The sequence below is a fragment of the Alnus glutinosa genome, chromosome 1, assembly GCF_958979055.1.
Source record: "Alnus glutinosa chromosome 1, dhAlnGlut1.1, whole genome shotgun sequence".
Lineage (NCBI taxonomy): Eukaryota > Viridiplantae > Streptophyta > Magnoliopsida > Fagales > Betulaceae > Alnus > Alnus glutinosa.
In genome coordinates, this window is record NC_084886.1 from 51,850,829 (window position 1) to 51,875,991 (window position 25,163).

Genomic DNA, 25,163 nt, shown 5'->3' on the forward strand with positions numbered 1-25,163 from the left:
AAAGAGAAAAATTATGAAGGCAAATAAAAGAAACTGGAAACGATGATATCTTTAGAATATATTTTGTTCACTTTCAAAGTGTCGAAAGGATATGACCAAAAGGGTCATCGACTCAAATTGCTCTTTACTGAGTAGGACTCCTTAATTATAAACAAGTTAAAATCTTTATATCTAGTCAATGTGGGACAAACTTTTCTCCCTATTCTTTAAAATTTTCGATTAACTTGAAAGATGAAATCTTTTAATTAAATGCACATAATTTTTTTTTTTAAATATAAAATATATTTCATAATTATTTGAAATACTGAAAATAAATTAAATAATTTTGTTTATACCTTGTAAATAAATAAATATATAACACAACAAATACACAGACCATGAATCATCATGGGCCGCACATGCATGCACCACACCCAAATATGTAGGATTCACAAACAATTCTGTAGGTATGTGTCCTCTTTTCTTCTATGGTCTATTTGAGTTTCTAATTTCAAAACTTGCTATTTAAAAATGACAATTTTAGAAAGTGTGATTTGAAAATACAATTTTTCAGAAGCAGTACTTAAGCGTTTGGTAAAATCGCAAGTTAGCTAGCCTTTAAAATCACGTGTTTTTAAAAACATACCCCATTACTTATAATTTGAAAATGCAGTTTTTTCTACATTTTCTACTATTCCATTTTAAACAACACTTTTGATAAGTGAAATTGCCAAACGCACCTAGCTAGTCTTAAAAACGTTGTTTAATTTCATTTAGTGGTCCATGGGGAACACCAATCAAAACTCAAATCCCATGTACGTTTCATTATCAGTGTCATTGTCATCATTACTATCTATTATTGTGAGACGGCATGCACTTGAGTTCACCTCCTCTATATATATTTAACAGAAAACATGGTCGATGAAAGATGGCATTGCTTAAATTTAGAAGCATGCAGTTGAACTCGATGCTTTGGATTCTCTTACTTGGAATATTTGCACCAAAGCTTTTTGTATAATCTACTGGCGAAGCGAAGGAGAAAGAACCAGTTCTTTAGGCCTATATATTGAGGTATGTCCATACTCATATATAAACTTAAATTTTTTGCATGCATCGAATCACTTGGGAATTCTCGTTCACAAGCAATTAATTAGAATATATACTTAATTTAGAGCTTTACTGCAAACGTTTCAGCTGCCTGTTGGTTCTATATTTCTTTCCCCCTATTTTGGAAAATCAGCATCCATTCAAAACCATTGTAAAGTAGAGCAAACAGCAAAAAGCAGTTGCTTATGAGCAAAATAAATAAGTAATGTAATCACCCACTTAATTATACAATATTATCCGCTTTTGGTTTTCCTGAACTAGACTTTTCAGGAGGTTACCCATCCCGATACTACTCTCGTAGAAGTACGCTTAATTGCGGAGTTTAGCTGATAGGTTCATGGTCATTACGGCTTTAAAACGGTAACCTCCTGAGAAGTCTAGTTCGAATGAGCAAAAAATGGATAATATTGCAAATAACTTGATATTTAGCTACATACAGTTAGCCACGTGGGTCCCGCATGGCTAATCAGGTTGTTGCTAAATGTCACTTAGCAACGTGGTATTTTTATACATGTGGTTATTTAGCAATGTGCCACTCACGTGGCTAAATGTATTTTATTTTATTATTATTTTTTTAAAAAAAAAAAGAAAAAAAGAAAAAAAAAAAGGCACCTTTAGCCACATGGAACTAACCCACGTCGCTAAAATCATATTTTATCATAAATTAATTTTTTTTTTCCTCCTCGGAAACTTCTTCAAGGCCAGCGAAATCTTCCCCTTCCTTCCCCCATGAAATCCAATCCCAAAAATCACCAACAAAACACCAAAAAATCACCACATCATCATTCCTGTTTTGCCGGTGGAGATGCGTGTTTACCGGAGAGGGAGCGAAATGAAATTAAAAAAAAAAACCCAAAAAACGCAGGAAAAACACCCATTGGCTTCATTGGCGTTGGGTTGTGACCGTCCGAACTCTGGCACCGTTGTCGACCACGGCTCTCTCTCAAAATCGCTCTAGTTCTCTCTCTCCAGCTCTCTCAGTCTCCCTCTTCCATCTCCTTCTCAGTGTGAAGAAAAGGAAAAAAAAAAAGGAGAAGAAAGAAAGGCCTGAGTGAGAAAAAGAGGAAAAAGGAAAAAAGAAGATGAGGAAAATGAAAATAATAGTTAAAAGGGGGTGGGGAAAAATTAGAAAAAGTAAGAACGAGAGACATAATTAAAGAGGAAAAAAAAATAGAAATGGATCGGAGGGAAGTTTCAAGAATTAATGGTAATTAGCCACGTGGCCAATTGGCGCCGTGGCCAATAAACCACGTGGCTAAACTTTCAAAAATCAAAATAAATCTGAAAAAAAAAAAAAAAAAAAAAGCCACGTAGCTAATTGGCAACGCGGAAAATCCACGTGGCTAATTACCTACGCAAAGCATTTCACTACATGGTAGATTACCCGCATTGCGATTTCGCCACGTGGGTAATATTACTAATATACCACGTAGCTAAATCGCTTTTTTTTTTTTTCTTTTTTTTTGGGGGAGGGGGGGGTTAGTTTCACGTAAACACAAAGTTAACAACATAGAAAACCTGCACTACATTTCCGTATAAAACAAACGTCAGACAGTTTACTAGACAAAACAAGGACTAGGAGAGTGTTCAGTTCTCATTTGAGTCTGTCAATATTGTTTAGCAGCTTTGAGTCTGTACTAGAAAGCACAGTATTTTGAAATCTTGTATGTCATCCGTTAAATACAATTGCATTCTCTCTTTCTTTTTCTTTTTCTTTTTTTGGGTGGGGGGTTAATTTGTTAGAAAAAAAATAATTGGTTGACGAGTTTCTAATATACATACAATTCTGTTCTTGTATGCAATACAGAGTTCGAAGAGCAAGAGAACTGAACGATGAAGGTTGAAAGAGATTCTGTTACTCCATTTGCCCAAGCTGGATTCCTCAGTAGATTGTTGTTTTGGTGGTTAAATCCGTTGATGAAAAAAGGCAGGAAGAAAACTCTTGAGGATGAAGATATACCCAAGTTGCGTGAGGCAGATCGAGCAGAAAATTGTTATTCGCTGTTCTTGGAACAATTGAATAAGCAGAAAAGAGCAAAACCATCAATCCCCAAGGCAATAATCTCATGCCATTGGAAGGAAATTTTATTAACTGGGTGCTTTGCTTTGTTAAAGGTTCTGACAGCGTGTGCCGGCCCCCTACTTCTGAACTACTTCATATTGGTTGCTGAGGGAAAAAAAAGTTTCAAGTACGAAGGACACATGCTGGCAATATCATTTTTCCTTCTAAAGATAATAGAATCCATATCACAAAGGCAGTGGTTCTTCCAAAGCAGGCTTATTGGCCTGAAAGTGAGATCATTGCTAATTGCAGCCATGTATAAAAAGCAACTGAGATTATCCAATTCTGCTAGGTTGAAGCACTCGGGTGGTGAGATAATAAACTATGTCACTGTAGATGCTTATAGAATTGGAGAATTTCCGTTTTGGTTGCATGAGATTTGGACGACAGGCCTCCAGCTATGTCTTGCATTAGTAATTCTTCTCCATGCAGTGGGGCTAGCAACAATTGCAGCGCTGGTGGTGATCATTCTCACCGTGCTTTGCAATATTCCATTTGGAAAGATACAGCATAAGTTTCATTCTAAGCTAATGGCAATGCAAGATGAGAGACTGAAGACCATTTCTGAGGCTCTAGTCAATATGAAGGTTTTAAAACTGTATGCTTGGGAAACCCATTTCAAGAATGTTATAGAAAATTTAAGGAAGGTAGAACACGAAATGTTATCTGCATTGCAGTCAGGGAAAGCATATCAATGCATTCTCTTTTGGTCAACTCCTATTTTGATCTCTTCTGCTACTTTTGGAGCATGTTATTTCCTCAGAGTTCCTCTTCATGCAAATAATGTTTTCACCTTTATAGCATCTTTCCGCCTCGTTCAGGATTCAATTGCACTTTTTCCTGATGTATTGGGGGTGTTCATTCAAACAAAGATTGCATTTGCACGTATTGAACAATTCCTTGAGGCACCAGACCTGCAGAGTGCTCATATCCAGCACAATTGCAACATGGAGAGTGTGAATCACTCCATTTCTATTAAGTCGGCAAAATTCTCGTGGGAAGAGAATTCATCAGAGTCCACTCTAAGAAACATAAATTTGGAGGTTAGACCTAGAGAAAAGGTGGCTATATGTGGAGAAGTTGGCTCAGGCAAATCAACTCTTTTAGCAGCAATTCTTGGAGAAGTTCCTAAGATTCAGGGAACTGTAAGTTGCTACTGCTCTTTTGTTAAATCACCACTTATCCCAAAAGCTTAAGCTAATAGGCAAATGTTAATTTAATCACTTGATTTATATTCTAACATCTTTTACTTTATTTTTCTACTTACAAAATCCATCCCAAATTGTGAGAATTGTCTCTTATCCTATGCATTCCAACACTTCCCGTATGTGTAAATTTAGTCCCCATCTTACATTGGAAAATGTTGTATTCTAACTGATTAATATGGTTCCATTTATTGAATATACAGATTAAAGTATGTGGAAAGATTTCCTATGTTTCTCAAACAGCATGGATTCAGAACGGGACAATACAGGAGAATATTTTATTTGGGTCGGCCATGGATAGTGAAAGATACAGAGAAACATTGGAGAGGTGTTCGTTGGTTAAGGACCTTGAGTTGCTTCCTTTTGGTGATCTCACTGAAATAGGGGAGAGAGGAATTAATTTGAGCGGTGGTCAGAAGCAACGCGTTCAACTTGCCCGTGCTCTCTATCAAAATGCTGATATATTTCTCTTAGATGATCCATTTAGTGCTTTGGATGCACAGACTGCAATGAGCTTATTTAATGTAATCGTATTTTCCCAACACCTTCATTATTTATTCACTGTTTATTTGGACTCCAATTTCTGACTTCCAAGTGTAATAAGCTCACTTAAAACGTGACAGGAATATGTTATGGGAGCGCTTTCTGGGAAGACAGTCTTACTCGTGACCCATCAAGTTGATTTCCTCCCTGCTTTCGATTCTGTTTTGGTTAGTATGCTTGAGTTAACTTTTACAGTCTCTCATGTCTTAATAACAGTTTAAAATAAGCTAAAGATTTTAGATATATTTTCTAATATCTGTCTAGCCACAAAATTGCCTGCAGAAGAATAAGCTACCATGGTTTTCTTCTTTTCTCTATGCATTGAAAGAGTCACTTAGCCTACATTGATCTTTTCTTTGCTTTTTATGTAACTTCTTGTTGATATTACTGTTAGTTCCACATAATTAATGGATGTGAGTTTTATTTTATTTTATCCACAGCTCATGTCAAATGGGGAAATCCTACAAGAAGGTCCTTATCATCGGTTATTGGCCTTATGCAAGGAATTTCAGGACCTTGTTAACGCACACAAAGAGACGGCCGGCTCTGAAAGGCTTACAGCAGTTAATTCTGCACATACACATGGAACATCATCAAGAGAGATTAGGAAGACGTATGTAGAGAAGCAACTTAAAGCATGTAAAAGTGATCAACTGATTAAGAAAGAAGAGAGAGAAATAGGAGACACGGGCTTCAAACCTTACAGGCAATATCTGAATCAGAACAAAGGGTTCTTGTACTTCTCCATGGCCACTATCACTCACCTTATATTTGTGATTGGTCTGATTTTACAGAACATTTGGATGGCTGCTAAAGTTAATAATCCCCATGTTAGCACATCGCGATTGGTCTTGGTCTATTTACTGATTGGATTGGCCTCAATACTGTTTTTCCTAGTCAGATGTCTTTGTATACTTGCTATGGGTCTTAAAGCTTCAAAATCGTTGTTTTCACAGCTATTAGACTCCCTTTTCCATGCACCCATGTCTTTCTACGACTCCACACCTTTGGGAAGGATACTTAGCAGGGTAAGCATGGCAAACATGAAATGTTAATGTCTCTATTATTTAATGCCTAGAACTACTATTTCTATGTGCTTTCTGTCACCATGTGCAGGTCTCTTCTGATCTGAGTATCGTAGACATTGAAATCCCACACGGCCTTATCTTTTTTGTTGCATCTACCCTGTTTGTTTGTTCTGCTCTTGTGGTACTCGCCGTTGTCACCTGGCAGGTCTTGTTTGTCTCTGTGCCAATGATTTATGTCGCAATTAGCTTGCAGGTAATACTGCAAGAAGTCCTTTCTTGAATAACATTCTCTTTCATATGTCATATAAATCAATAACATTGGAGACAAGTATATTAAGTGCAGTAAACTTTAGTACAGTGCATATCACAAAAATTTGGACTTAATTAGAATTGCTTTGCATCAGTATCAGTTTAAACTCCTTTTTTTTTTTTTCTTTTTTTCTTTTTTCTGGAAACTGACATTTATCTCTCGCTAGAGATACTACTTTGGGTCTGCAAAAGAACTGATGCGGATAAATGGAACAACCAAGTCCTTAGTAGCAAGTCATCTAGCTGAGTCTTTAGCGGGAGCCGTGACAATAAGGGCTTTTGAGAAGGAAAACAAGTTTTTTGCAAAAAATCTTGACCTCATTGATACCAATGCTAGACCTTTTTTCCACAACTTTTCAGCAAATGAGTGGTTGGTCCAATGGATTGAAATGATCTGTGCAGCTGTTTTTGCATCTGCAGCACTTTGCATGGTTTTGCTTCCTCCCCGGACCTTTAGCTCTGGTGAGCATTCAAATGTTGTTCTTGGAACTATGACCATTGTAGTCATTTAGAAGTTTACACTGACATCGAACTACTGACAGGATTTATGGGGATGTCACTTTCTTATGGTCTTTCCTTAAGCAATAACCTTGTCCGTGCAATTCAAAAGCAGTGCGGTATAGCAAATGACATCATTTCTGTAGAAAGGCTATATCAATACATGAATATTCCCAGTGAAGCCCCTCACGTGATAGAAGGGAGTCGCCTTACAGCAGATTGGCCGGCTGTGGGGAAAGTAGAGATTCAAGATTTGCAGGTAATATTTGTTGCTTTAATGGTATAGCTTCAAAAACAAAAGGTTAGCATACTGAGAAAGTTGATCTCAAAACAGGTCAGATATAGGCCCAATGCACCTCTCGTTCTTTGTGGGATAAATTGCACTTTTGAAGGAGGGCACAAGATTGGTATTGTTGGCCGAACTGGCAGTGGGAAGACTACCCTCATAAGTGCTCTTTTTCGTTTGGTAGAGCCAGCTGCAGGGAAGATTATAGTTGATGGCATTGACATCTCTGAAATTGGACTTCACGATCTGAGGTCACGTTTCGGAATAATACCTCAAGATCCTACTCTTTTTAATGGGACTGTGAGATACAATTTGGATCCCTTGTCTCAATATTCTGACCAAGAAATCTGGGAGGTAATGCTTAGAATCTTTTCCTTATGTGGTTGCTTTAACACTAGAATACCTATAATTCTGCATGGTTGCAAATATGTACGAATTGACGTTAGTTTCGTTTGAAGGTTATTGGAAAGTGTCAGCTGCAAGAGGCTCTTGAGGAAAAAGAAAAGGGCCTAGAAGCCTTAGGTAAGGTTTCAAACTTTCAATATTGTGATTTGCAGCATTTGCTGAGTTTAATTATCTTTAATAACTATGATGCTGTTATTCAGTTGTGGAAGATGGATCGAATTGGAGCGTGGGGCAGCGGCAACTTTTCTGTTTAGGGCGTGTACTTTTGAGGAAAAGTCGGATATTGGTGCTCGATGAAGCAACTGCATCAATTGATAATGCAACTGATATGATTCTGCAGAAAACCATTCGGACTGAATTTGCAGATTGTACCGTAATCATTGTGGCACACAGGATACCAACCGTGATGGATTGCACCATGGTTCTTGCCATTAGCGATGGTGAGTTACATCAATTACTTTAACCTCTCATCTAAATAATGCTCCTTATATTTGTGCATGTGCCTTGAACTTTGTCTAAGGATAACTTCCACTAGTAGTGATGTTAAGTAGTCTCATATCTGAAATTCTTCATCCACATTTACAGAACCGAGACCTCCATTTTTCTATCTAATCCTTTGCTAGAATTGACCTCACAACATTTACATTCAAAATGCAAAGGCGATAACTTTATATTAAAATATTTTTGTTCGAACTTTGAAGTAAATGATTTCATTTCTGTTTCAGGAAAAGTAATGGAGTATGATAAACCTATGACCTTGATGAAGAGAGAAGATTCCCTGTTCGGGCAGCTTGTGAAGGAATACTGGTCCCGTTCTGAGTCTACATAACCCCATTGAACGTAACAATAATTTCTTATGCTGGCTTTTTAAAAAATGGGAAGAAAAAAAAAAAAGGTTTTAAGTCGGAAGCAGGGGAAAAAAAGCTTCAATTGGGCTCTAAAGAAAAAGAAAAGCATTGAGAGGCCATGTTCTAGGTTGTGTAATGCATCTAGTTGTATGGAAGTGCTATGCTCCCTGGCCTCTTTCTAAAGAAGGCAACAGTAATAATATTTGAGCTCCACTATTATGAACAGCATCCTCCGCCATTTTGATTTGAACAGGTGCATTCAATGCATCTTTGTGGAGTTTATGGGTTTTCCCACTGCAGGGGTAATAACCACAATTATTCTGCAGAAAACATTTAGACTGAATTTGTTTGTGGTACTGTGATTGCAGTGGCTCACAGGATACCAATTGCATTACCAATGCAGACTAGATGGGGAACTGTTAGGTTAAAATAATGGACCTCAGGTAAGGAATGAACGGAGCCTCTGTAACATATAAGGATGTATTCCATTTCTAAAAGAAGGTATTGAATGAATTAGTTTTTTCCCCTATAAACTTGAGATGAGACTTCTCTTTATCAATGGTGAGACTCCATTGTGGTGTGTGTCGACCGAGTGTGTGATCTTGTTTACTGTTGAATAGGGTTGAGGAGTTGAACTATTTAATTAAATGGGTGGATTTATGATTAACTTCTACAGTCATATATCTTTGTCTTATGACTCGAACCGAATCCGATACTTTGACGTGATGCTTATTATATTTCAATGCAAATACAACTCATGTAGTAAAATACACATTCTCTTTAAACTACAATCCCACCGTTATTAAAATTTATTGGAAAAAATGTATTATTGATCCATGTGGTTGACTTAAATTACAAATCATTCGTGATAGTATCAACATAAATTCAAAGATTCATATGGTTGGCTTAATTTATAAATTAATTTCTGGAGTCAAATTCCATTAAAAAAATTGACAGATTTCGTTAAATGCCACATAAGCGCTAATAAGATAGCAACATGTGTCCATCTTAATAAAAAAAAATATAAATATGTTAAAAAAATAAATAAAACTTATTTTAAAAAAAAAACAAGTTTTATTTATTTATTTAACATATTTATATTTTTTTTATTAAGATGGACAAGTGTTATCATCTTATTGATTGACATGAAGCTTCCGTGGCGGTTAACGGAATCTGTCAAATTTTTTAACGGAATTTGAATCTAGTGATCGATTTGTAAATTAAAGCCAACCACAGAAATTTCTGAATTCATGTTAATACTACGTTGAGTGATTTACAATTTAGGTAGATCATAAGAATTAATAGTGCATTTTTCTCAAAATTATATACAAAAATAATAATTTTTTAATATTTTTAAACAAAAAAGAAAAAGAAAGAGAGAGAGAGAGAGAGAGGAGGTCACTCCCTTTGGCCCTCTAGCCGGAAATAGACATATCCAGACCAGCGCCAGAGGCAAATAAAAACTCCTCATTAGACTACAGCACCGGAAAGAAATTCTTTTGGTATTTCCAGCCATCCAAACCAGTCAAATATTACTACCCCACGACTCTGTGCTGGTCTATCTTCCATTCTTCAATCTTCATTCCTCTAAGCTCTGCACCACCACCATCAATGGCCTTCACAGGCTCTTTCCCAAAACTGCCCAACCCATGTTCTCCCTCACCCTCCCAAACCCAAAAACTCCTAGGATTTAATCCTTCACGATCTTTTCCAATCCCAAATTTGAGATTCTCAACTACCCATCAACACTACTCGACAAGAACAAGCTCCAAGAACTTCACAACGACAGCGTTCTTCTTCAACAAACCCAAGTCAAATCGTGATTCTTCAAGACCCAGTGAGCACTTGATGATCTAATTTAGCAACTTTAATTCATCAAAAAAAAAAAATAGCAACTTTATTTCGTAATTGATATATTCTTTTCCAACAATTCTATGTCCCTTTCAAATTTACTCACGCTTTCAACGAGCTCTCAGGCATCAATTTTACTTCATTTCTAAAAAACAAGAGTACTTCCAGAACATTAATATCTACTATCTCAGACATGAATTGAGGTAGAAGGAAGGTGACGTGAGCCACGACAGGATCCCACTTCTAAGTTCTCACATTCCGTTCTATAATTCTCCACCTTCCCAAACAGTATTTCCATTTTTGATCTCAATGATCATTGCTCAATGAATATGAAAATAATTAAGAATCTATCCATCAATGTAACACCGCCAACCTTTAAATCTTTTCAAGAATAAAAGATTTTATGGAAGAGGGAAATCTGACACCACCGAGCCATGCACTGTCCTTTGTTTCAAGAAGGAATAAAATATTTTATAGTGGACTCCGACTTAAAATCAACTCACGGGGAGTCCAGGACGACATTGGTGTCAAGTTAGAGCATGCAATTCAAAAAAAAAACTCAACAAGTTGGAAAAATTATGGAATAAAGAGGAAAATTACGAAGGCAAAGAAAATAATTTTTTTTTTTTTTGTTTTTGTTTTTTAGTGGTAGAGAATCCCCAACAAATACACAAAATTACCTGAATCATCATGGTCGGCACATCACAAACAATTTTGTAGGTATGTTTCTCTTTTTTTCTTTTTCGTCTGTTTGGGTTTGGTGATTTAAAAATAACGATTTGAAAATCTAATTTTTAAAACGCAGTTGACAGGTTTGGTAAAGATCAGGTTTGGTAAAGATCGTAATTTAGTCTTTAAAATCGTGTGTTTTAAAAAACGCATCTCATTGCTTTTGATTTGAAAACGGAGAAATTCCACTTTTAGTCTGTGAAATTGCTGTGCTAAACACCGTTTACACTCTTTAAAACGATTTTTTCATTTAGTGGTCCATGTGGAACGCAGATCAAAACTTAAACCCGTGTACATTCATTATCAATGTCATTGTCATCGTTAATATTATTGTGAGACGGTTGAGTTCACCTCCTATATTTGATAGAAAACATTGTTGATGAAAGACGGCAATATTGCTTAAATTTAGAAGCAGTTGAACTTAATGAACCAAAGCTTTTTGTATAATCTACTGGCGAAGTGAAGGAGAAAGAACCTGTTCTTAGGCCTACTGAGGTATGTCCATACTCAAGTTTTTACATGCATCGAATCACTAGGGAATTCTCGTTCACAAGCAATTAGAAGATATACTTTAGAGCTTCACTGCAGGTGTTTCAGCTTGCTATTGGCTTTATGTCTTTCGCCCTATTTTGGATAAATCAGCATTACTGGAGAAAACAAGGAGAGTGTTCAGTTCCCATTTGAGTCTGTATTTGACATCAAGGATAATACTAGAAATCACAGTATTTTGACAAAGAAATCTTCTATGTCATCCTTTACATGCAATTGCATTTTCATTTTCTGTTCCTTTCTTTCTTTCTTTCCTTTTTTGTTTTGTGGGGGTGGGGGGAATAAATAATTGGTTGACGAGTTTCTAATATACATACAATTCCCTTCTTGTATGCAATACAGAGTTTGAAGAGCAAGAGAACTGAAAGATGAAGGCTGAAAGTGGTTCTGTTACTCCATTTGCCAAGGCTGGATTCCTCAGTAGAATGTCGTTTTGGTGGTTAAATCCGTTGATGAAAAAGGCAGGAAGAAAATTCTTGAGGATGAAGATATACCCAAGTTGCGTGAGGCAGACCGAGCAGAAAATTGTTATTCTCTGTTCTTGGAACAATTGAATAAGCAGAAAAGAGCAAAACCATCAATCCTAAAGGCAATAATCTTATGCCATTGGAAAGAAATCTTCTTAACTGGGTGCTTTGGTTTGTTAAAGGTTCTTACAGTATCTGCCGGTCCCCTACTTCTGAACTCCTTCATATTGGTTGCTGAGGGAAAAAAAAGTTTCAAGTACGAAGGACATTTACTGGCAATATCATTTTTCTTTCTAAAGAGCATAGAATCCATATCACAAAGGCAGTGGTTCTTCCGAAGCAGGCTTATTGGCCTGAAAGTGAGATCATTGCTAATTGCAGCCATTTATGAAAAGCAACTGAGATTATCCAATTCTGCTAGGTTGAAGCACTCAGGTGGTGAGATAATGAACCATGTCACTGTAGATGCTTACAGAATTGGAGAATTTCCATTTTGGTTCCATCAGATTTGGACGGCAGGCCTCCAGCTATGTCTTGCATTAGTAATTCTTTTCCATGCAGTGGGGCTTGCAACAGTTGCAGCGCTGGTGGTGATAATTCTCACCGTGCTTTGCAATATTCCAATTGCAAAGATACAGCATAAGTCTCAGTCTAAGCTAATGGTGGTGCAAGATGAGAGAATGAAGGCTAGTTCGGAGGCCATTGTCAACATGAAGGTTTTAAAACTGTATGCTTGGGAAACTCATTTCAAGAATGTTATAGAAAATTTAAGGAAGGTAGAGCACAAATGGTTAACTGCAGTGCAGTCAGAGAAAGCATATCACAGCATTCTCCATTGGTCAACCCCTGTTTTGGTCTCTTCTGCTACTTTTGGAGCATGTTATTTCCTCAGAGTTCCTCTACATGCAAATAATGTCTTCACCTTTGTAGCAACTTTTTGCCTCGTTCAGGATCCAATTGCATCTATTCCTGATGTATTGGCAGTGTTTATTCAAGCAAAGATTGCATTTGCACGTATATTACGATTCCTTGAGGCACCAGAGCTGCAGAGTGCTCATGTCAAGCCCAATTCCAACATGGAGAGTGTGAATCACTCCATTTTTATTAAGTCAGCAAAATTCTCCTGGGAAGAGAATTCATCAGAGCCTACTCTGAGAAACTTAAATTTGGACGTTAGACCTGGAGAAAAGGTGGCTATATGTGGAGAAGTTGGCTCAGGCAAATCAACCCTTCTAGCAGCAATTCTTGGAGAAGTTCCTAATATTCAGGGAACTGTAAGTTGCTACTCTCATTTACTTTCTTTTTCTACTTACAAAATACAACCCAACATTGCGAGAATTGTCTCTTATCCTATGTATTCCAACAATTCCAATCCCCATAGTTATGCACCCATGTGTAAATGTAGTACCCAGCTTGTTACTTGTGAGAATATATTTCCCTATATTTGTGATCTTAATCAAATCTTTGAGATTGATTATCAAATCTTGTGATTGATAATCAAATCCCTATGATTGATAATCAAATCTTTGTGATTTGATTACCTTATTTATATTGTATTCACCAACCGCATTTTTCATATAAATAGGGATCACAAGTATTGTAAACATCGGCAAGAAATAAGTGAAAAATGTGGCCTCTAATGTAGATAAAAAACCGAACCACGTAAAGCTTCTGTGTCTCTCTTGTTCCCTCTCTATATTTCATTTTATTATGTTTTTCTTCACTTCTTACATTGGACAAGGTTAAGTATTCTAACTAAGTAGTATGGTTCCATTTATTGAATATGCAGATTAAAGTATGTGGGAAGATTTCCTATGTTTCTCAAACAGCATGGATTCAGAACGGGACAATACAGGAGAATATTTTATTTGGGTCTGCCATGGATAGTGAAAGATACAAAGAAACATTGGAGAGGTGTTCGTTGGTTAAGGACCTTGAGTTGCTTCCTTTTGGTGATCTCACTGAAATAGGGGAGAGAGGAATTAATTTGAGTGGTGGTCAGAAGCAACGGGTTCAACTCGCTCGTGCTCTCTATCAGAATGCTGATATATTTCTCTTAGATGATCCATTCAGTGCTTTGGATGCACAGACTGCTATGAGCTTATTTAATGTAATCGCATTTTCCCAATACCTTCCATGTCTTCATTATTTGTTTACTGTTTATTTGGAGTTCTATTACTGACATCAAGTGTAGGCTTACTAAAACCGTTGACAGGAATATGTTTTGGGAGGGCTTTCTGGGAAGACAGTCTTACTCGTGACCCATCAAGTTGACTTCCTGCCTGCTTTCGATTATGTTTTGGTTAGTATACTAGCGTTGATGATTTTGCAGTCTCTCATTTCTTAGTAACAGTTTAAAATACCAAGAGCACTTGTGTATCTTCTATTTATGTTGTTTCCTATGGGAACTACACTAAAGAATTTGGATATATCTCAAAGCCACTGAGTTTGTATTTTTTATTTTTATAAAAATCTCCTGATATCTGTGTCTAGCCACAGAATTGCCTGCAGAAGAATAAGCTACCATGATTTTCTTCTTTTCTCAATCTACTCATAACTCCACTCTTTATCAAGTTGTGTCATCTTTTCAAAAAAAAAAAAAAGAAGAAAAAGTTATGTCATGGACTATGCACTGAAAGAGTCACTTAGCCTAAATTATTATTAATATTACTTTTTTGCTTTTTATGTAATTTGTTGTTGATATTACTGCTAGTTCCACATAATGAATGGATCTGAGTTTTATTTTATTTTGTCCACAGTTCATGTCAAATGGGGAAGTCCTACAAGAATGTCCTTATCATCTGTTATTGGCCTCAAGCAGGGAATTTCAGGACCTTGTTAATGCACACAAAGAGACAGCCAGCTCTGAAAGGCTTACAGCAGTTAGTTCTGCCCATAGACATGGAACATCATCAAGAGAGATTAGGAAGACGTATATAGAGAAGCAACTTAAAGCATGTAAAGGTTATCAATTGATTAAGCAAGAAGAGAGAGCAATAGGTGACACGGGCTTCAAACCTTACAGGCAATATCTGAATCAGAACAAAGGGTTCTTGTACTTCTCCATGGCCTGCATCTCTCACCTTATATTTGCCATTGGTCTGATATTACAGAACAGTTGGATGGCTGTTAAAGTTGATAATCCCCATGTTAGCACATTGCGATTGGTCTTGGTCTATCTGTTGATTGGATTGGCCTCAATACTGTTTTTAATATGCAGATGTCATTGTACACTTGCAATGGGTCTTAAATCGTCAGAATCTTCATTTTCACAGCTATTAGACTCCCTTTTCCATGCACCCATGTCTTTCTACGATTCTACACCTTTGGGAAGGATACTTAGCAGGGTAAGGATGGCAAACATGAAATAGTAATGTCCCCATTGTTCAAGGCCTAAAACTAATGTTTCTATGTGCTTTCTGTCATTATGTGCAGGTCTCTTCTGATCCGAGTATTATAGATCTTGATGTCCCGTACGGCCTTATCTTTTCTGTTTCATCTACCATAAATGCTTGTTCTGCTCTTTTAGTACTAGCCGTTGTCACTTGGCAGGTCTTGTTTGTCTCTGTACCAATGATTTTTCTCACAATTAGCTTGCAGGTAATACTGCAAGAGGTCCTTTCTTGAATAACATTCTCTGGTAGCAGCTCTCTTTCATATGCCATATAAATCAAAAACATTGTAGGCAATCTGCAACCATCATCATTGGCTACATGATGCTTAATATGATAGACTTTAGTACAGTGCATATAGATAAAACTTGGAGTTTAGAATTGCCTTTCATCAGTATCCGTTTAAACTCTTTAAGTCAAATCTGTGAAGTCATTAGTCATAGGCTAAAATGAAGATGCTCCCAAATCATGAAATATCTAATTTTTAGTAACGAAGTCATGTGTCAATGGTAATAATGTAGAACTTGTGAACTTTTTGGAAACTCACATTTATCTCTCTCTAGAGATACTACTTTGCCTCTGCAAAAGAACTGATGCGGATAAATGGCACAACCAAGTCCTTAGTAGCAAGTCATCTAGCTGAGTCTTTAGCTGGAGCCATGACAATAAGGGCTTTTGAGAAGGAAGACAAGTTCTTTGCAAAAAATCTTGACCTGACTGACAACAATGCTAGTCCTTTTTTCCACAACTTTTCAGCAAATGAGTGGTTGATTCAATGGATAGAAATGATCAGTGCAGCTGTTCTTGCCTTTGCAGCACTTTGCATGGTTTTGCTTCCTCCCCGGACTTTTAGCTCTGGTGAGTATTCAAATGTTGTTCTTGGAACTATGACCATTGCAGTCATTTAGTAATTTACACCGACATCGAACTACTGACAGGATTTATGGGGATGGCCCTTTCTTATGGTCTTTCCTTAAACAATAACCTTGTTCATGCAATTCAAAAGCAGTGCGGTATAGCAAATAACATCATTTCTGTAGAAAGGCTATATCAATACATGCATATTCCCAGTGAAGCCCCACAAGTAATAGAAGGAATGGGCCCTACCCCGGATTGGCCGGCTGTGGGTAAAGTGGAGATACAAGATTTGCAGGTAATATTGATTGCTTTAATGGTAAAACTTAAAAAACAAGAGGTTAGCATACTGAGAAAGTTGATCTTAGAACAGGTCAGATATAGGCCGAATGCACCACTCGTTCTTTGCGGGATAAATTGCACTTTTGAAGGAGGGCACAAGATTGGTATTGTTAGCCGAACTGGCAGTGGGAAGACTACCCTCATAAGTGCTCTTTTTCGTCTGGTGGAGCCAGTTGCAGGGAAGGTTATAGTTGATGGCATTGACATCTCTGAAATTGGACTTCATGATCTGAGGTCGCGTTTCGGAATAATACCTCAAGACCCTACTCTTTTTAATGGAACTGTGCGATACAATTTGGATCCCTTGTCTCAATATTCTGACCAAGAAATCTGAGATGTAATGCTTAGAATCTTTTCCTTTTCTAGGTTCTTTAACACAGGAAAGTACCTATTGGATCTTCCACTGGATAACAAAACGTGAATGAAGAAGTAGAATTTTTTTTCTTTCTTATTTAATTCTGCATGGTTCCAAATATGCATGAATTGATGTTAGTTTCCGTTTGAAGGTAATTGAAAAGTGTCGGCTGCAAGAGGCTCTTGAGGAAAAAGAAATGGGCCTTGAAGCCTTAGGTAAGGTTTCAATATTGTAATTAGCAGCATTTGCTGAGTTTAAACTTATCTTAAATAACCATGAACCTGATATTCAGTTATGGAAGATGGATCGAATTGGAGTGTCGGGCAGCGGCAAATGTTCTGCCTAGGGTGTGTACTTTTGAGGAGAAGTCAGATATTGGTGCTCGATGAAGCAACTGCATCAATTGATAATGCTACTGATATGATTCTGCAGAAAACTATTCGGACTGAATTTGCAGATTGTACTATAATCATAGTGGCACACAGGATACCAACTGTGATGGATTGCACCATGGTTTTTGCCATTAGTGATGGTGAGTCACATCAATTACTTTAACCTCTCATCTAAATAATACTCCCTATACTTGTGCTTGTGCATTGAACCTTTGTCTGAGGATAACTTCCATAACTAAGTTATGCTTGGTAGCCATTGTCTGTATTTGATAACTTCTGTTAGTAGTGATGCTAGGTAGTCTCATCTGAAATTCTTCATCCACAATTACAGAACCAAGACCTTGATTTTTCTATCTAATCCTTTGCTAGAGTTGACCTCACAACTTTTATAATCAAAATGCAAAGGCAATCCTTCTAGAGAGTGAACACTTCTTCCTCAAAGGGAATTGTAATCTACCACTGAATTTCTTTAACTCTAGAGGTTAATCAGCACTATGAAATATCTGAGCTTAATGTAAATTCAAACAAATTAAAAGCCAAACAGAATTATGGAAAGTGAAATAGATGTTTTAGCGATTAACTATAGAATACAATATTTTTGTTCGAATTTTGAAGGAAATGATTTCATTTCTGTTTCAGGAAAAGTAATGGAGTATGATACACCTATGAACTTGATGAAAAGAGAAGATTCTCTTTTCGGGCAGCTTGTGAAGGAATACTGGTCCCGTTCTGAGTCTACAGAACCCCATTGAACCGAACAATAAATTCTTGTGCAGACTTTTAAAAAAATGGGAAGAAAAAAAAAAGGTTTTAAGTAGGAAGCAGGGGATAAACTTCAATGGGGCTCTAATGAAAACGAAAAGCATTGAGTGGCCATGTTCTGGGTTATGTAATGCATCTAATTGTATTGAAATGCTATGCTCCCTCTTTCTAATGAAGGCAACAGTTATAATTAACTATATCTATTAGAAATTTTAAAGTGTTCCACTATTATGAACAAAACATTCTCCACCATTTTGATTTGAACAGGTGCATTCAATGCATCTTTCTGGAATTTATGGGTTTTCCCACTGCAGGGGTAATAACCACAATGATTCTGCAGAAAACAATTTAGACTGAATTTGTTTGTTGTACTGTGATTCCAGTGGCCCACAGGATACCAACAGAGATGGATTGCGGAATGTTTCTTGCTATGAGTGATGGTGAGTTGCATTAATTACACCCTCATCTAGAGAATATTTCCTCTTTGTGAGTGTCACACACCTTCATCAAAAAAACTACAACTGTCAAACCAACATATCAAGGCTAAAACCCCAATTTTGACAAGATTATGACATTTACAGCATTCTGCCTAAACTTACCCTTCCCCTCCTTATTCTATTTTTGACATCCCAAATCACATCTTGCAGCATCTTTTCTTCAGCCCAAGGAGCAGCACCATGTCAAATAACATTCCTCTACCACCACAAATGGTACATTGCAGCACTCCACCATAGTTTGCACAGAGCAACCATTAGACTCTTCTTTCTCCACTCCCTTATACCCAGCCTAACAATATCAGACCAAGTAGAAGGAAAATCAAGAGAAGAATTTTTCTTTGTAAGAGCTTGCCATAACCTTTTGCTATAACCACGTTCGAAGAACAAGTGTTCAATACTCTCAATGCAGCTTCTACAGAAAACACATTGCACTTCTCCTCCATACCCCCAGCTCGCAAGCTTCTCTCCAGTGGACAGACCATTTCTAAAAGTAAGCCACATAATAAAAGCTTGTTTTGGAATAGCCAAGTTAAACCAAACTAACCTCCACCATTCAACCTCAGGCTTCTTAATTCTAATTTCCTCCCAACTAGCATTGCTGTTATAAAACCATCTTCTTAGAAGTCTTCCAAACAGCTTTATCCACAGCCTCAATATTCACATTAGGCAATTGGCTAAAACTGTTAACCGCCTAGCGGTTATTTTATTTTACCAACAGCAACTGCTAACCGCCTAGGCGGAGGCGGTTATTTTAATAACCGCCAATTAGTGGTTATTGTCTTAATAACTGGCAGTTTTAAAACCGCATTTCAATTCCGGTTTTGGGCCGGTTTTGGGCCTTTTTTGTGCAAATTTTTATTTTTTCAAAAAAAAATAATAATTTTTGAAACTTTTGCCTTTTGATACAAAATTAACAAATCTAAATACAAATCCAAAGTATTTATTAAAAAAAAAATACAAATCCAAAACACAAACAAATAACCACATAACCAAATCCAAAACCAAAAAATTACAAATCCAAATAAGTAAATAACCACATAATCCAAAACCAAACAAATCCAAATAACCAAATCTCTTCCTTCGTCTCCCTTATATCGGCCTTCCATAATATATCCTCATCAGTTTCTATCTGCAAAGAAAATTGAATATCATCAATCAGAGAACCCAAGTGTGACGACCCGTTTTTTTTTTTTTTTTTTTTTGAAAACGTACAAACGGATCTTCACAGTGGCACGACTACATGTCGCTCAGCCAACATATGGCACATGTCCCATAACATGCATCTGATAATCAGAGTTACATTTAACAGCGGAATATAGTAATCAATGTGTAGCAGAACACATATCATAAGCGGAAATACATCTATTATACAACAGTTAATTACAACCAGAGCCATTTACAAGTCTATCTATTTAAGGCTTATATAACATATTACACTAATTACATTCTAAAATATACGCTCAACAAATACATGTGCCACGTAGGACACGAGCCATAGATAAAATACCCAAAATGCGGACTACCCATGAGTCCGTGACTTATGACTGTCGCGATGTGCTCCAATCATAGTATCCCATACGCTAGGTGGACGAGTCAATATCTATATCCGCAAAACCTGCAACCAAAGCATCAATGTCTGCACGGTTGCGGGGGTTGCCGCATCCGTACAAGTGGAATTATGAGCCCACCGCCTTAGCATAAATAAATACACTAAGACCTCAGAGGTATACTATTCACTGAGTTTTCGCAAAGAACCAACCTTTCTTTTCTAGTCATGCGTATACTATAACAGCCACCAATTTTATAAACTTTTGTTTGAAAACCCCCATAGCTGATATAGCAAACACCGACTAATAGAAAACATTTAAACATACTAGGCATCTAAGATTATACGTAGAAGATTTGTTATAGGAAACAATGGCATTTAAATCATGCAACCATCCGATAGAAATATACATAAGTTCTTTTCCATTGAGACTCTTATGCATACTAATACGTTTAGCAAAACTACTCATAGTATAAAAACATCACACTCATGAAAACAATGTTATACATGCTCATGTAAGTTTCTGTTGTATTCCTATGGGGCGTTGGTCCCCCCAATACTAGATCATGCGTATGTTCCTAAGGGGCGTAAATCTCCCAATACTAGTTCATGTGTACGTTCGTATGGGGCGTAAATCCCCCTGGGGCGTCAGTCCCCCCATAGTTCATGCGTGTGTTCGTATGGGGCGTATGTCCCCCCACTAGTTCATACGTAAGGGGCGTATATCCCCCATTAGTTCATGCGTTTGGGGCGTAGATTCCCCTGGGGCGTATATCCCCCACTAGTTCATGCGTTTGGGGCGTAGATCCCCCTGGGGCGTATGTCCCCCTTCTAGTTCATGCCTATGGGGCATAGATCCCCCTAATAGTTTGTTTATGCGTTCATGTTTCATGCTCAATGCTCATGCTTAAATACTATACATTTAATTTCATAATCATGTCTTTAACACCTACTTTCTTTATAAAACATAAACAGTCCAACATATCATATTCATACTTCAAAACATCATCATAATTTCAATATACTCAAAAATACTCAAATCATCCAAAACAGATCATAATCAACATACAGTTGGTTCAGGTTTGTAAAACAATATATTTTGCAATTCATCATATAAGAAAATAATACTTCTCAGTGAGTAGAATACTCACCTGGCTGCGCGGATATTAAGCACTAGGTCTCCTAGACACCACCATGCAATGCATTACTGTAAAAACAATACATTGCACATTATTGACAACTTCTAATATTGGACTCACATTTAGCTCCTAAATTGCTCAAGAGCTAACCCATGGAAAACCCATAGTATTTTAAGGATTCCAAACGCCTACCCATAAATCCTAAACACTAATTAAATCTCAAACAATATTAATCCAAAGTATTCACTAAGGGTTAGATATTAACATCACTATTTAATTATTTACCCATAAAAATATATTAATTGCTAACCCATAATTAATTCCACTAACTCATACATTATTTTCACTAACACTTTTATAATAATATTAGCCCTAAAATTATATTCACTAATATTTAGATTATTTCTCGCTAACATTTTCTCAATATCATTAACTCTAATATTATGTTCATAAATCTTTTTACATCAATTACTAACATATTAGCATAATTTAATTATCTAAATTTTAATCACTTAAAACTCCCAAATTAATTTAGCCCATCGAATTAAGGTTTCTAAAATTAACCCATGGTTTATGAAACACTAACTTAATCACCAAAAATATTAATCTCACTCATAAACACTAATATATCTAGAATAACATTAACCCATAACTTAGGGATTAAAGAAACTTACCTAAAAATTTACCCAAATAATACCCGATGTTTGGGAATCTTTGCAAGCTCCAAATAACACAAAGCCTAAAGAAAACACTATATCAAGCTCATATTTTGCTAGATTTAACCAAAAATCTCAAAATATGAATTTAACTATTTACCTCAAAACGATCGGTAGAAACGTAGATCGGGCTTCGTAGATCACGTTACCGAAGTCGAATTTGAGTTTGGACGGTTGAATCTTCATATATCATAATTTTTGTATGAAAAATCATCTCCTTCCTATTTCTTTTTCTCTCGGTCAGATGACCCCTTTCCATTTTTTTCTTCTTTTCTTTTTGAGACAGCAGAGGCGCACGGCCTCTGCTTTGGAAAGGCCATTTGGCCTTTCCATTATTTGAGAAGGGAGGTGCACGTGCACCTCTCTTCTTTTATTCTTTTTTTTTTTTTTTTTTTTTTTTCCTTCACCTTTTTGACTTTTTTAACTTTTCTTTTTATTTTATTTTATTATTTTAATGGCCATTTGGCCATAGCTTTCTTAATGGCCGTATGGCCTTGATTTAAAGGCCATCAGGCCCTCTTTTATATATATATATATATATATATATATATATATATATATATATATATATATATATATATATATAATTTTATTTTCTAATTTCTTTTATTTTCAATTTTCTTTCCTAATTTCTTTTATAATTTCATTTTTATTCTATTTTCTTTTATAATTTCTTTTTCTTTTCTATTTCTTTAAACCTAAAAATATTCCTTTATATTTTTAGTGACACTAAATTAATTTAATAAATTATTTACTTAAATTTTATACTTTAATTATTAAATAATGTCCCGGACATTACACCAAGGAAACAACTAATATTCACCTGAAACTGTACTGCTACCAAAGGATGAAAGGCATCCTAAATGAAATTATAAACACTAGTCGTTTCTAAATAAACTTTAGCTATCTAAATACTTGCCATTGAAAAATCAACCTCAGGAAAAAGGAGCTGATAGTCACTGATATTCCTCCTTTTATCACAAGGGTGAACTGCAATCAGAGATATACAAACAAAAATAGCCCTAGAGGTCAATACAAACCTACATCCAAATAACCAAAACCAAAACATTACAATCAAATTAATCAATAACCCTTCATTCCTAATATCCTTCTAGATAAAGTCCAAGGATGCTTCAGTCATTGATTGAGCCCCATCTACAAAAGAAGAAGCTTTAGTTAATTGAAAAGTCTCAAAATTAAAGTAAATAAGATATAAAAGAAAATATAAAACAGAAAAAGAAAGATAAACTCGTCCTGGTTAGTGGACTAGATCCAATTTTAAACGCAATAGAAAACAAAACCGAACAATCAGTGACAAACTTTAACGCTTTCTACAAAAAAATTTATGCTTTTATAAATAGGAGAATACTGAAATCGTTAGCACAAATCAAATACATATACACATGCATATATATATATGCAACCTGAAAATTGATTTGAGGAAATGAAACCCTAAACCTAAAAGACTTAAGACGCATATATATATATATAAAAACAGCGTCGTTTTGGGCATTGCTGAATGCCCAAAACGACGCCCCTCTCAACAGCATCCTAGGTTTTTAATTTTTTTTTTCTTATATATATATAAGCGGTTAGTGGTTATTAACCGCTTTTCCAAAACCCTATAACCACTAACCGCCTAAGCGGAGGCAGTTAGCGGTTATAACCGCTCCGTTTGTACACCCCTAAATCGCACCACATAGAGAACTGGTGAATGCAAGTAACAACAAGAAGGAAAATCGTATCCACAAATCAATGAGTTTTACCAGTTTATTTAAATGGGTTGAGTTATAATTGATCTAAATAGTCTTATATCTACGTTTCGACTCTCGACACAATACGACTAAAACCCGACACATAAACACAAATGACCGCCCGTACCTAAAATAGACAAGATCAGTGTGCGTCTATGCCATTAGCAGCACTATAGCAAAAGGAATTTGACGGAATCTAGGAAAGCCAGGCGCCAATATGTGGTTGTTGCAAAGAAAAGATTCTCTGTGGGATTGTGGATTTAGGATCAAAGAATTGGATCGCATCCCCCCTCTATACCAAGGGAGGTTCTTTAGATTACAAATATGAATTGAACTGCCAAAACGCACCAATTACAGTTGAAACCTTTTCGCATCATTATGGTCACTACTTAAGTTTTTTATTCATATATACCTCTTTGTAAACCACGTGGTTTTAATTAACCTTTTTTTAAAAAATAAATAAATTATTATTTTGGTGGCATGATATGCTTTTTTCAAAGGAGAAAAAGCGTGACAACCGATAAAGTTAGTCTCACTTAAGTGGATTGTAAAGGCATTACATATTTTACAAAAAGTCACATTAATTAGAAAGTAATAGAATAGAGGATCCGAAACTACCGCATGCAAACTGTAGTGGAAAAACGATACTGCTTTCCACACAATGATATCTTTTTTCACTTACAAAAATTTGCAAAATTTAAATCTAATAATAATAAAATTATTTAAACTTAAAAATTATAATAATTAAAAACTAAATTATAAAATGACAAAAGGGGTGGCCGGTGTTGCCCAAAGGGTTTGCCGGCAACCCCCTTATTAGCCAAAGGTGTGGTTGGAGCCGCCCCTGGCCGATCTGGGGTGGATGAACCACCCCAAATCGGCTTTGGGGTGGTCCGGCCACCCCCAAAAGACTAAAAAAATAGGTTTAGATTTTGGGGGGTGGTCCGGCCTAGTGGTGGTTTTGACCACCCCCAAAACCCAAATCTCTCTCTCTCTCTCTCTCTCTCTCTCTCTCTCTCTTTTCTTTTTCTTTTTTTGTTTATTAGCCTTTTGGGGGTAGCCGGACTACCCCCAAAGCCGATCTAGGGTGGCTGGCCATCCCCTTGGGCAACGCCGACCACCCATTTTGTTTTTTTATGTTTTTATTTTTTTATTTTTGGTTTTTAATTATTATAATTTTTAAGTTTTAATAAAAAAAATTTTATTAGGTTTAAGTTTTGCAAATTTTTTTAAGTGATAAATGGTACCGTTTTGTGGAAAGCGGTACCGTTTTCCACTACAGCATGCATGCGGTAGTTTTAAACTACCGCATGCAAGCCGGATCCTAGAATAGATGGGGTTAACACTAGGGCTGTCAATTTTTAGCTCGTTTAATTAAATAAGTTAGATTAGAGTTTACCTATATAATCTTATAACTATACATCGACACAACCCGAATCCGACATGAGACATTTAGAGGTAGAACTTTTAACACGACATGCGAATCCAACACAAAATTAATGGGTTATGGTTGAGGCCAGGGTTTGACTCGTTTAATTAAACGAGTT

At 36.3% G+C, this 25,163-nt stretch overlaps 1 protein-coding gene, 1 long non-coding RNA gene and 1 pseudogene across 2 annotated transcripts; 2 read left to right on the forward strand and 1 right to left on the reverse strand.

Moving 5' to 3' along the window:
• Nucleotides 1-948: 948 nt before the first annotated feature.
• Nucleotides 949-8,688, forward strand: LOC133858086 (ABC transporter C family member 10-like). The gene is made up of 12 exons (XM_062293533.1): nucleotides 949-1,050; nucleotides 2,894-4,293; nucleotides 4,557-4,877; nucleotides 4,977-5,063; nucleotides 5,337-5,924; nucleotides 6,013-6,177; nucleotides 6,401-6,695; nucleotides 6,776-6,990; nucleotides 7,066-7,371; nucleotides 7,476-7,539; nucleotides 7,623-7,862; nucleotides 8,148-8,688. The coding sequence occupies exons 2-12, from the start codon at nucleotides 2,920-2,922 to the stop codon at nucleotides 8,249-8,251; spliced, it is 3,759 nt and encodes a 1,252-aa protein (XP_062149517.1). The 5' UTR covers nucleotides 949-1,050; nucleotides 2,894-2,919; the 3' UTR covers nucleotides 8,252-8,688.
• A 3,053-nt stretch (nucleotides 8,689-11,741) lies between these two features.
• LOC133858112 (ABC transporter C family member 10-like) lies at nucleotides 11,742-18,158 on the forward strand (annotated as a pseudogene).
• A 1,223-nt stretch (nucleotides 18,159-19,381) lies between these two features.
• On the reverse strand, nucleotides 19,382-22,186 carry LOC133858133 (uncharacterized). The gene is made up of 5 exons (XR_009898446.1): nucleotides 21,963-22,186; nucleotides 21,821-21,885; nucleotides 21,159-21,214; nucleotides 19,674-20,097; nucleotides 19,382-19,590 (listed from the first exon to the last, which is right to left on the reverse strand). It is a non-coding gene; the product is annotated as an uncharacterized LOC133858133 (long non-coding RNA).
• Nucleotides 22,187-25,163: the final 2,977 nt, after the last annotated feature.